The sequence below is a fragment of the Panthera pardus genome, unplaced genomic scaffold (assembly GCF_024362965.1).
Source record: "Panthera pardus isolate Hobbes unplaced genomic scaffold, ASM2436296v1 HiC_scaffold_11, whole genome shotgun sequence".
Classification (NCBI taxonomy): Eukaryota; Metazoa; Chordata; class Mammalia; order Carnivora; family Felidae; genus Panthera; species Panthera pardus.
This window is the reverse complement of record NW_026526666.1, coordinates 75,953,900-75,966,954: the sequence shown is the minus strand read 5'-3', so window position 1 is coordinate 75,966,954 and position 13,055 is coordinate 75,953,900. Positions and strand designations below refer to the sequence as shown.

General features: G+C 44.5%; 1 protein-coding gene across 7 annotated transcripts in view; it reads right to left on the bottom strand.

Moving 5' to 3' along the window:
- Positions 1-3,958: 3,958 nt before the first annotated feature.
- The window catches only part of TRIT1 (tRNA isopentenyltransferase 1), a 43,166-nt gene continuing 34,069 nt past the window's right edge, over positions 3,959-13,055 (bottom strand). For 3 of the 7 annotated variants that reach the window (XM_019429079.2, XM_019429085.2, XM_053897023.1), the window contains 8 exons: positions 12,804-12,938; positions 11,671-11,782; positions 11,189-11,301; positions 10,864-10,941; positions 7,951-8,060; positions 7,497-7,614; positions 4,843-5,039; positions 3,959-4,246 (listed from right to left, as the gene is read on the bottom strand). In XM_019429079.2, the coding sequence (XP_019284624.1) occupies positions 4,870-5,039; positions 7,497-7,614; positions 7,951-8,060; positions 10,864-10,941; positions 11,189-11,301; positions 11,671-11,782; positions 12,804-12,938 (836 nt within the window). In that variant the 3' untranslated portion in view covers positions 3,959-4,246; positions 4,843-4,869. The other 4 variants (XM_019429083.2, XM_019429084.2, XR_002074997.2 and 1 more) reach the window with 4 other exon arrangements.

Here is a 13,055-nt window from a genome sequence, read left to right as displayed (position 1 = left end):
TGGCTACCAACTCAAGTTTTCTTCATCCTGGTTAAAGGCTATTTAATGATTAAAGCAGATCATTTATGTAGAGAACCACTTAGCTTTTATCCTTTCATGCGCTTAAGTCAACCAATATTTGACGTTTTAGATGTTGGGAATATATAGACAGGTTACTACATTCATAAAAGCTTGCCTTCTAGTGTTTTTTGTTTTGTTTCTAATGTTGTGCTGTGTTTTAAGCAGAAAAATCCTCTTTGTGGGAACTGAGGCTAAGAATACAAAGAGTTACTGAGGGTTACAAAGGATCAAACCGTGTAGACGGAACTGTTTCCTTGCTTAGTCTTGAAAACCAAGCAAAATATTTTAAATCTTTTTTAATGTTTATTTTTGAGAGAGAGACAGAGTGTGAGTGAGGGAGGGGCAGAGAGAGAGGGAGACACAGAATCCGAAGCAGGCCCTGGGCTCTGAGCTGTCAGCACAGGGCCCGACGTGGGGCTTGAACTCACGAACCACAAGATCATGACCTGAGCCGAAGTCAGACGCTTAACGGACGGAGCCACCCAGGTGCCCCATCAAGCAAAATATTGTAAAGACTAAGAATCCAGCTCCCTTTTCAGAGTATTTCCTACCGCTTCAAAGCAGCATTGCCTAAACTACAAGAAATGTGAATCCTTGCCAAGATTTTTACTTTATGCGTCAATTTTATCTCAATAAAACCAGGGAAAAACTTTTTACCAACAGAGGTAGATGGACCTAATAGCTTGCTGAGTGTTGGAATTAATTATCAAAGCCATTTAGATAGCACTGCTGTGGACTGGGGACTCTTGAGCACCTGAACTAAATGGCTCTGCTTGTCTGGGGATCAGCTGAGGCCAGATGGTACAAAATGGCATTCCTCATCCTCCCTCCGGGCTGAACAAATAGCCCAGGGCTAGTCTCCGTGGTTCCTTCCAGCTCTCAAATGAGATCTGGAATGAGACTTGGTAGTAGTGAGAGAGGAGAGGGAAGCTGAAGTTTGTCCTGCTGTGACAATGGAACATCCATGTTTGGGGCCTCAGTTTCCCCATGTGCACAAGAAGGTGCCAAGGATCCTTTCATCTCTACACTTAGGACAATCACTAGGAGGAACTACTTTCCTTCCCTACACTCAACAGCAAAGTCATTCAGAAGGTAGCAGGCGGAGAAGGGGAAATCTACCCGAGTGCAGTGCCTCAGACCAGGGCACCAGGCTGATTTCCCGGGAGTGTTCCTCTTCCCTGAGCTCTCTCCTGATGGGGAAGGAGTTCCGTCCGGCTGAATTTATAGTTTCTAAGAATAGGGACAGTGGGCACAACCTCAGCGCCTTAAACGTCGTAGGTACTTCATAAATATTAGGCACTTGGATGTTTTCTTTCAAGAAATTCCTTATTTCCGATTGCCATAGAGATAGCAATGAGTTCCACCAGGTACTTCATTCAGATGAAAGGATTAAAGGCTTTTTGAGGTAGGATTATGAAAACTAGTTTTTCCTGCTTCTCCACTGAAACTTTTAAAGCTTTAAAATATATTTAGCAACTTGAGTGAAGTGCATTTCAGTGACTAAGGCTCCTCCTAAAAACAGCTAGCTTAACAGTGCTGTGAAGGCCTCACCTGGATTCCAGCTCCGGGGCTGGCTAGCTGTGCTCCTGTGCTGAGCCCCTTCCCCTACGGGTAATGGGAAGAGAAATAGCATCCCCCACCCCACCCCACCGCAGGGCTGTGTGAGAAGAGAAAGTATATAAAGCTTGGTCTTGCTTGACCCACAGTCAAGTATTCATCACCACTTCCAGTGGGGACATGTGGCTTCCTGCCTTGTTAGCTCCTGAAGTAGCTAATAAAAAACTGATTGGGAAAATTATACTATGTTCATTTAGTGTAAAGAACAACATGGGGTGGGGCGCCGGGGTGGCTCAGGTCATGATCTTGCAGTCTGAGTTCGAGCCCCGCGTTGGGCTCTGTGCTGACAGCCTGGAGCCTCTTCGGATTCTGTGTCTCCTTCTCTCTCTGCCCCTCCCCCGCTTGCACTCTGTCTCTCCCAAAACCATTTTTAAAAATTCAAAAAAAAAAAAAAAAAAAAAAGGAACATGGGGTGGATACAAAGATAATTTCTTGGACTATAAAAAACCATTGAAATTCAAAGCAGTTAAAAATGGGTAAAGCTCAATAAAACTCAAGGGGCCCAAGGATATCCCACAGAGTGGGCAAGGAGGGAGAAGAGAAGCTGCCCAAGTCACGTGGAGAACCCCCACTTTTCCAGGTCGCGCGCTACCATATCTGCAGGCCTGGGCTGACTCCTGCCCTAGTGTCCTGCTGTGCCACACCACGTGCCTCAGCACATGCCTTCCCCCAACACAGGCACACACTCCCCCGCACCAAGGCAGGGGCCGGCGGGGAGGTCCTCAGATTAGATTACTTGCTCTTACAGCAAGTGTCCTTTGTGTACACCCGCTGTAATTCTGTGATTATTTCATCAGTGTGGACCTGGATCACCCCTGTACCTCCTGAGTCTAGCAAAGCACCAAGCTTTGGGACATAGTAAGTCCCAGGGAACCTGCTGGCTGAAGGAATGGGCTGGCCATACCTCAAGAATTCCTCAGAGGCTGGTCTGGGCCTAAACACTGGCATCTGAATGAAGTTCAGTATACAAGGTAGGTGAACCCTGCTGGGGGTTAACTGGGGAACTCTCGGGTAGGTGGTTACGGCCCCAAACAAGAGACCTGCCAGCAGCAGCAGGAGAAATCCATGCACACCCGGATATTGCCAACAGGTAAGGTGACACATGAAGACAGTATGTGCTAAATGCTATCTTTTTGGGTAAGGGGAGGAAGAAAAGAATATATATTTGTATCTATTCATTTTTGCATTAAAAAAACTCGAGAGCTATAAGAAACTAATAAAGTAATTATGGATTGGGGGAGAAGGGGATAGAGATGGGAGTGAGATTTCTCAATGAATGTTTTTTTATACCATTTTAATTTTGGAACAAAATTTAGTGAAAAAGTTAAAACTTGTAAAAATTGTTAGAAGGGGGGGAAAAGGTAGGTGAGGCTATGGAGTTCAGCACTGTTTAAAAAAGTCAATCAAGTTCAATAGTTCTTTACCTTCTCCTCCTGTGGAGGAGAGTTAGCACATGGCTAACCAAGACTTGCTTTTTTTTTTTTTTTAAAGTTTATTTATGTTGGGGGGGGGGCGGTGGGGGAGAGAGGGAAGGGCAGAGAGAGGGAGAGAGAGAATCCCAAGCAGGCTCCACACTGTCAGTGCAGAGCCAGACACGGGGCTCAAAACTCACGAACTATGAGATCATGACCTGAGCTGAGATCGAGAGTTGGACACTTAACCGACTGAGCCACACAGCCACCCCAAGAACTGCTTTTAAGGTCCAGCAGAAATGCTCCTTCTTTCACCACCCCTTCCCCTCCTAAGTGCAATTCTACACACCTCTTATGGCCTTTAGATATTCTCTTCCCTAGACTGGTTGTTTGTACAGTATGAACAAAGCTCCCTGAAAGCAAGAATGACGTCTCATTTTATCTCTGTATTCCCTCTAGCCTCACATATGGCAGATTCTTAACAAATAAAATATTACTTGAGTGGAGTTACTGCTTAATGGATACGCCTTGTTTGGGGTGATGAAAAAGTTTTAGAAACAGAGGTGACTGTTTTATAGCATTGTGAACATAATCAATGTTGCTGAACTGTAAACACAAACATACTTAATTTTATACTAAATACATACATATACTCAACGCTGCTGGAAATCACAAATCTTCAATAAAAGACCCTCTCCAGAGGTCTTCCAGGAATATACTAAGTGCTCAATAAACATTTGCTAAATAATGAATAGACAGCACGAACATATGAAGGATGTCAAGACTGAGAAAAGGCTATCATGTTGATAACACAGCCTACTGTGTATAAACTAGACATGGAATATACATTTTTTAAGCACTAAAGAGACTCTTGGGAACTTTTTCTTTATTTAACTTTCAAAAAATATATAGACTCCTAAGCCAATAGAAAGACAGTAGTGACAGTAATTATCACCAGGAAGAGTACAACAAATGTTGAAGTCTTTAGTTTTCAAGCACCACATCACGACCACCTCCTTCTCTCCTTCTCTGTGGAATTCCAAGAACTGGTCGAGTTCACTTAATCTTCTCACTGGGGCTGGTCCTTTCCTGCCATTCACTCAAATCCAGAACTCCTGATCTGTGGCTCACAAGACTTCCTTCATCTATAAAAGTATCTGGAAAGGAGATATTTTTAGCCAGAGTCAGGGACATAAAAACTTCTTTCTAAAGGGATATAGGGAATTCAGTGTTCATTACCAGAAAGATCCTCAAGTATAAAAAAGTACAATCTGCACCTCTTTTAAAAATAGAACCTTTAAGGTTAAAAGGGGAAAAAAAATCCCTTCCCAAAATCATCATTACCAGACACACCAGCCAAACAAGAAGCTAACAAGACCTGCTGTTTCCATGACAGAGAACGTGAGACTTTAAAACTACACCACAGGGGCGCCTGGGTGGCTCAGTAGGTTGAGCGAACGACTTCGGCTCAGGTCACGATCTCGCCCTGAGTCGAGCCCCGAGTCGGGCTCTGGGCTGACAGCTCAGAGCCTGGAGCCTGTTTCAGATTCTGTGTCTCCCTCTCTCTGACCCTCCCCCGTTCATACTCTGTTTCTCTCTGTCTCAAAAATAAATAAACGTTAAAAAAAAAAAAAAATTAAAAAAACAAAAACTACACCACAGAAGAAAAAAAATGGTGGGGGCTTTCTGCATAGCACTCCTCAGCCCAGACGGGGACACAGACATAACCCTCCCTCCTGAACTGGATCCCTACCTGTGCAAAGGCTCCGGGACATGTCTCTTAAACACTGGATTTCAGCTCTTTCTCATTCTGCTCTGGGGATCCTTTCTCTTTAAGCTCTTTGTCACAGTCTGGAGAAATACTCTGATTTTCTATTGCAGTGACAGCATCTGAGTCCAATCTTCTTCTTTTCTTCAGCTGGTGCAAGTGGGATTTGGATTTTATATGTGCTGAGACAAAACAATAACAACAACAAAAAAACAATTCATTAGAACTTTCTAAATTTTTTTTTAAGGTTTATTTATTTTTGGGAGACAGAGCAGGCATGGGGGAGGGGCAGAGAGCGAGGGAGACAACAGAATCTGAAGCAGGCTCCAGGCTCTGAGCTGTCAGTACAGAGCCCAATACGGAGCTCGAACTTGCGAACCCCAAGATCATGACCTCGTGACCGGAGCCGAAGTTGGATGCTTAACCAACTGAGCCACCCAGGTGCCCCTCCTTAGAACTTTCTAGAATCAATCCTAGAAGCATAAGAATTAACTATACAATCCTTTTCTTTAACAATAACAGGATCAACACATGTGCTGGTATAGCTGCTTAGCATTTTTAAGGGAAGCATCAAGCATACCCTGCTGGGTCCTTTATTTACATCACTAATCCTCACAGCAATCTTGCAGGACGGTATTATTCAGCTCATTTGATACAGGACGAAACTGAAGTTCACAGAGGACTTAAATTTTGTCCAAGGACACATAGCAGGTAAGTTCTTCGGCTCATCTATAGCTCAAAAAGAGCCCCAATTTTCCAGATTCGGGGCTGTAGATGCACTTTTCCAGCATGGGGCTTCCTGTTACAGATACATTACCTTTCCACTCACTCAGCTAAAAATGCCAAATCCAGGTCCTTGTCTGCATCAGCCCCCGAGCACCCAGAGCTGTCCTTTCCACTTCTTCCCTGCTCACACACGTTGCCCTCCTGGTCTGACATCCCCATGCCTGGGTCAGATAAGCCATTCGAATGACTAACTCACAAGCCTCACATTCTCCAAGCACACAATGCTCCAGAGAGATAACGGGAAGCATTCTTCTCTGACGATCCCTTTGGAGAGTCCACAGAAGCAGTAAAGCTGAAAGGCCACTGCTTCCTGGTATCAATCTCTGACCTCTCACCCCAAAGACTGTTCCCACCCTCTAACTAACTCATACAACCTTCTTTTTATTTTTTCTTTTTCAAGGAAATCTTATTTGGAAGCATTTGAAAAGAAGATGACTAGATTAAATGCTCTTTGATATATATTAAAAACATCATTTTAAAGGTTTTGGAGCAAAAAAAAAAAAAAAGTAAAGAAGAGGTTAGAAGTCAAAGAAAAGTTTATGTGGGGGAAAAAGTCAGCTTTATTCTCCAGCTAGAGCCTAAGGCAAAAAAAGTGGGGGGAGGCGGGCTTCTGGCCTGGCTCTCCACGGCAGCAGGGGATGGGAGCAAGGACTTGACAGATGGCACTATAGAAGGGCTCACACAAGCTAAGCTCACAAAAGGCTCACAAATGTTGCTTCTTTAAGGCTATCCCTGAAGGACATTCGACAAATCGAACCACTAAGTTTCCTTTAGAAAAAACAATCAGACACTCTCTTTCTCTTCCCCTTTCATCATTATAAACCAACGACAATCGAGGCTTCTTCTGCCGCTTGAGCAAATCACAGCCATCCCCAGTCTCTGACAATGGCGTTCATTTTGCCAGCGTTACCAGTTAATAGAAGTAATCATTCTATTGGTTGGAATGAGGAGAAAACCCCATTTCTATGAGAATCCCATGCAAGGCAGTACTCGGAACAGAAGGATTCCAGCCACTGGGTATAGTACAAGCCCTACTGTGCTCAAAAGGAGTGAGCTTTAAACCAGTTTCCAAATACAGTGTGAGCTGAAGGCTCGGAGGCCCCGGGCCTTTGTGGGCTCTGACCAGAGGACCAGAGGAATCGGACAGGGGAGTGCGGGTGTGAATCTGTGGCAGAGGTGGATCCAGGCTCTGAGAGGGAAAGAGAGCTTTAGGGCAGGGCCGCCGCTGGGTGGTCATGAGTGCCTTGAAAGAAGACAGCACCCTTTGATCACCGATCACCATCTTTATCCGTGTGGGACAGTCAGCTGCCACCGCTCCTCTCAACACTCTCCATCACAGGCTCAGCATCACCACAGCTTCAACACAATACCCTAACAGTTACCAAAGAGACCCTGCTTGCAAAGGGTGTACTCAGGAGGAGCACGTCCTCCCGCCTCCCCACAGCTGGCTCTGCGTCTGGGTCTCCCGGGTGAGTTGGCTGGCTTCCCTTATACTCCTACCTCACCCGCACTGAGGTCTAAACATGAAGGGCCCAGAAACTCCTAGGAGGTAGGATCAGGAAAGTCAAAGGAGCTCTGGAAAGTTAACTGCAGTCCCCTCAGTATAAAATATCTACTCTAGCTGAAGTTGGAGGGCATACGACCTTCCTTTAAAATTCAGAATACACACATAACTCTCCCACAGATATGGGAAAGTGTCCATGAAATTTGAGTACTTAGGCTCTTAGAGGAATCTGGCCGTCCCTTTATTAATAAGCAGACCCCAGCATTCAACCTACCAAAGACCTTAAATTGCATGAAGTCACTGTGAACCACCCTTAACAGATGTCTCCATGCCCTTCCCCAGACTCTACCTGCCCATTCACGGTCCCCAATGATGATTCGATCACAGAGGTCACACATGTGATAACTTCTCTTGTTCTCCATTTCATTGCATGGCATCTTTACTGGAGCAGCTAGAGGCTTGTGGCCCTGAAAGAACGGGGTTGGGGGAGTGGGGGAGATGGGGGGAAAAGCAACTGAATCAAAGAGATTTGGATGTTATTCTCTGATATTAAGGGGAGTGGGATTTTCCCAAGATTCCTTTTTCTCATTCCAGAGAGCAGGTAGATATGACGGACAGATTTTAGCAACAACCTTTCTAAATGTGAAAGCAGAAACACAGCCTCCAGGGATCTAAAAGCAGCTAGCGCTTCTGCTCTATTCCATGGAAAAGAAAACTTGGTTCCCTGACATACCAACAAAGGTGCCAGCTGAGGAAAGCCCTCTGAAAGCCAGACAAAAGGCAGTACTGTGATTAATAATCACCTGGATGAAACTCTGCACGATTTCAAGAGCAGGTTCAAGAACAGATTCCTCCCACTTCGAGACATCAGATACTTCTAAGCCATAGACTGGGGGGACACTGGGACCAGGTCCTAATAATGACAAAGAGAAGACGTGACAGGTCAGCCTCTGACACCCAATCCATTCTGCGCCCAGGACTCCAGAATCCTCAAGAGAAATATATGGAGCCAAAGGAATAAACATGCTGACCATGCCATCCATTCTAACCAGAAATATGAACAAACGGCTACATGCAATTCAAAAATGACCTAGAAGGCTCACTGATCTGTAGTCAACAAGTCTAGCTGTATAATCCAGACTTCCAGAGACAGGATCTTCCAGATCAGTCAGAAAAACAGAATGGAGTAATAGCTCTAGTGATATAAAGACAGCACGTCACAGGAGTAAATAAACTAACAGCTTGAAGTAAATGCCTGTTCTAAGTTCCCTATCATCTTACAGTGATGTTGCTCTTGTGGCAAGAGAGTTCAAAGCTTTCTTGAGGAACAGGCACTAGTCTCGGGTTTGTATATATTCCCTCAGCAGTATGGCATTCATGAAACTCATTGACACCATACCGATAATCGGGGACCGGGAACAGGAGAATTATCAGCCAATGAGCCACTAAATCTGAAAACTAGAAAGCCTTGAAATTGAACTAGTTGAGCCCCTTTCTTTTAGGAAACAGATCTACAGGAGTATTCAAGAAAACATCCTTTGGTAAACACTTCTGAATGGAGAGGAGACTGGAGACCGCCTAGGGTACAGCTACAGGCGTTTCATCCACTGGAGCCAACCATGTTAGGTCTCCGCTGGTAGCCTCCCCCATCTATAGACACACTACATTGCCTTCCACCGCTAGGTTAAGTCAGTTGCCTAAAGGCAAAGAGCATCTCCCCATGGACAAAAACATCAAAGTCCTTAGGATGCCAACGGCTGGCAGGTGCTGGCCTTTTGATTGTGCCAACCACAAATAAGATTCTTCATAAAATGGCCTGGGCTGCACCTGCCACCACACGGAAAGGTGAGACCAGGAGGGTGCAGGCAGCATCCACAGCACACCTGGCCTTGGCTAAGCTCTGCACCTGTTTTCAGGCCACTCTATATTTTCCTTTCCCCTCTGAGTCCTTTGTTGGGCTTCTGTGCCCTGTCTAAGCACCTTTCAACAAGTTCTCGGCTCCCAGCTGCTATTTCTGGCTTGGGTCCAAGGCCAAGTTGGGGCGGGGAAGTCCCTCTGGCTTCTTGCCAGAACCATATCCCCGCAGACTAGCCCCGGCCAATCACACTCAGCTCCTGGTTTACAAGGCAGCTGCGCCTTTCACTCTAGCACCAGGACTGTGCCGACATACACATGAATGAGGAATGGGCAGATGATGCTCTGGGCCATCAATCCCTCCGGACTCAGAGATGGGGGAGTTACTGTGGCTTTACCACAGGAGGAAGTTTCAAATCATTACAAAAAAACATCTTTTGTTACAGATTAATTGTTAGCCCTGGGGAGAAGAGAAGCTGCATTAGAAATCTGTAGTAGTGAGTGTCCGTTGACGCAATTCAATTTCAATTTTAGCTGAAGCAAAGAATTCACCTATCTAAAAGGTCATGCAGAGAAAACAGGGTAAGGAGAAGGAAGTATATAGAGCTTGATGGTGCCAGAACTATGCTAGAGAGGTCTGGCAGAGAGCAAGAGCAGGAGAAAGAACTGTAGCGATCGGTGGTCAACAACATGGACCAAGGTGCTTGTGTTCAGAGACACTAAAGAGCAGAGCGGAGGCCTCAGCTGTTCTTATCTATAACTGAAAGCAGAAGTCTAATGGCAAAAGGTAAACGGGATGATTTAGAAGCATATTTAAAAAGTGCCTATGAGATAGAGTTGGTGTTTCACTGGTATTCAATCTCTTTTAAATCAATCTCCATTTGGCTCATAACCACACCATTTCTTACCTGAGGCCCAATACCAATGCTGTCTAGCTAAAGTTATAGCTACAGGAAACAAGAAGAGTGCTATGAAGTACAGTGTGTGTGTGGGGGGGGGGGGGGGTGGGGGGGGGGTGGGGGGGGGTCAGGCCTGCATTCAATACAGCTTATTCAGCTGGCAGGTTTTTGGCAAGATATTTAACTTCTCGAAGCCTCCATTTCCTTATCTGCAAAAATAAAAGAATAACACCTATCCCGCAGGCTCAGAAATATATGTTTAGCACCAAATTTAGCGTCAAGGACACAGAATAGGGTCAAATAAACAAGAATTTCCTTCCCTGTTCCTTAAAAGTGCTCTTCAACTGAAGCTAAGGCTGCAGCATTCTAAAGCACCACGTACCTGAAAATGAAGGCGATGCAGGGAGAGCTGGTGACGGTCTGACTCTACACTGCTCGTCTGGCCTAAGAACCATTTTTCTTTTTCTTTTTTTTAAAGTTTATTTATTTCTTGTAATCTCTACACCCAACATGGGGCCCAAACTCACGACCCCGAGATCAAGAGTCACATGCTCTTCTGACTGAGCCAGCTGGGTGCCCCAGAACCATTTTAATTAGGAGAGTGTTCCTATAGAAAGCTGACTGCACTTCAGGTACAAAATGTGAAGCTAAAATCAACCCTGAGCACTGACTCTGCTAAGATGTTGCTATTATGCTCTTGTCTGTTTTGCAGTCAACACCCATGTGTTCAAGGTGTAAGGCGGAACACATGGGAAACACATCTTTCCTCACTGGAAAGATTTAATTTGTTCTCTGAGACATTACAAAAAAGTATCCCTAGACAGTCATTTATGCGGTGGACCCTCCCCCAGATCAGGTCCCCAAGTCTTAGAACAGGTCCAGAAACTAAAGTTCCTTTTCCGGGCGAGGTGAGGACATCTATTGGAAACAGACCCAGGGGATAAGGAAAAACATGAGACTTACTATTCAAAAAGCGGTTTTTAACCCATCGGTTTTGCTTCCGGGCATATCTCTTGGTCACCTGTTTCAGAGACTCAATACCTGAAAGGCAAAGTAGATCTAAGAACCTGTAAGTTCTCACCCAGATGAAAGGCAAGCCCTCCCAGCCCAGAAGAAGAGAAAATGAACCATAGCAGCACACTGGAAGACACCTGGTAGACAAGAATCTCAGTTCTGAGCTGAAGGCCATTTGGGACTCTTCTGGCCTCAGCTCTTTCTCAGACCATACCAGCAGGATACTGTGGCACCCAAGGATGTCCAAGGCTAGGTTTAATGGAGGAATTCACACCTTTCTTTAGGAGCTGGTTACTGGTCTCTGGTGTGCATTTTCCCTCAGTGACCAGGTACTCATGAAATTCCTTGAAGCCAATGGATTGGAAGATACCATGTTGATAGTCCTGCCTGGGAATAGGAGAGCATCAGCAGATGAGCCATTGCATCTGAGAGCTAGCAGGGGCCTTGGAGAGGATCTAGCCATTTCATCTCATAGATGAGAAACCGAGACCCTGCCTCTCTAACCACCTTCCTCCACCCCACCCCGACCCGCACCAGCTCCCTGGTTAATTCCCTTGAAAATTAACTCCCGAGAATGTCTGACAGATTAGAAAGTGCAACTGTTAACAAGTACACCAAACCTCCTTCCAACAAACCTTGCCAATGCCAAGGACAAAGGCTAATAATAAACAAGTAGATCCAAAGCCAGTACATTTATGGTCTTTTGACCATAAGCAAGGGATGGAGAGTAGGTCAAAGTAATAGCCAAATCCTCACCTGTTTTCTGCAACTTTCTTCTGATTATAGCGCCTGTGAAAGTCTCTTAGTTCATCCAAGAGCCCAGCAGCAAGCATGTCATCCACTCTCTTATCCAAGCGCTCATCTAGAACTTCAATCAAATTAGCCCATCAACCAGCAAGTCTGTCACAGGTGCCCACTAGACACTTACACGATGAATGGACGGGCTGCCACGAAGAAGAACATTTGTTCAAGTGGAAGAAAGGGTTCACACTCCAAAGATTATAGAATAATTCATATTATTTTTATCATACTTAAGACTCTGCACTTCAATAAAACAGCCAGAATGAAGCACGTGTCTTATTACATAAAGAGAAGCATACAATTATAGCTATTAGGAAGGACAAATATTTTATTATGGAATGTGTATTCATTGTTTACTTTAGAGGCAGCTGTGACACCCCTGGTTTACTCTTCTTACTTTTTTCCATTATATTTGTTACTCTAACTTGGTGTTATTTCACATTTAAGAACTTTCAGATAACACCTTGGGTAGGAACAAAAACTTTAATCCAAGCCCATCCGAGGTACACTGTGAACTACTGAGCCAGACAAAGGAGCAAAGGGTAAGGGGTCATAATCATTCAGATGTGGAGGTCAAAGACAGCTTCACTATGAGTCAGATTCCATTATTTTATGCTGAACTGCAATACAGGTTTTAATTTTAAAAAATCCATTAAATATTATCTTTTTCTATAAACTTGCACCTGAGATTAATTTAACCACAAATTTTCATCATTTCCATCATGCTCTACATTATCTGCCATTGCTACTTCTCAGCCTGCAGTAACAGTAACCTTTTTTCCTATCTTCCTAAAAAGTTTGCATTTATTAAGGACTTATCGCATGTTAAGCACATTCTGAGCACTTTGTGTGTATTATTTCATCTAATCTTCAATGAAGATGTATGTATTACTACTATTATTTTATTATCATTATTTCTACTTTACAGAATAGAAAACTGAGGCACAGGAAGGTACACCAACTTGCCTTAAAATTCACATAGTCAGAAGATGGTGGAGCAGGGATCTGAATCCAGTCTGGCTCAGAGACTGTGCTTTTAATCGCTACACTATACTGTTCACATATACTAGACCTAGCTCATAGGTTACCTTTAAAAATGGGTCCCTGGATGCCCCCAGAAGAGTGCTCATCATCCCTTGTCTGTGGCCTCACAGCACTTTCTAGCCCAGCATTTATCACAATGTAGGATCTAGCTTGTTTGCACCCCGCTGGACTGGGAGCTCCTAAAAAACAGGCACTGTCTCATATTCATCTCTGAAATCCAAGTACTCTGCAGTGTACTTGACATTTCATTGAAAGCTTACTGAATGCTAGCTGGATGAAGTTAGTACTATCACAGG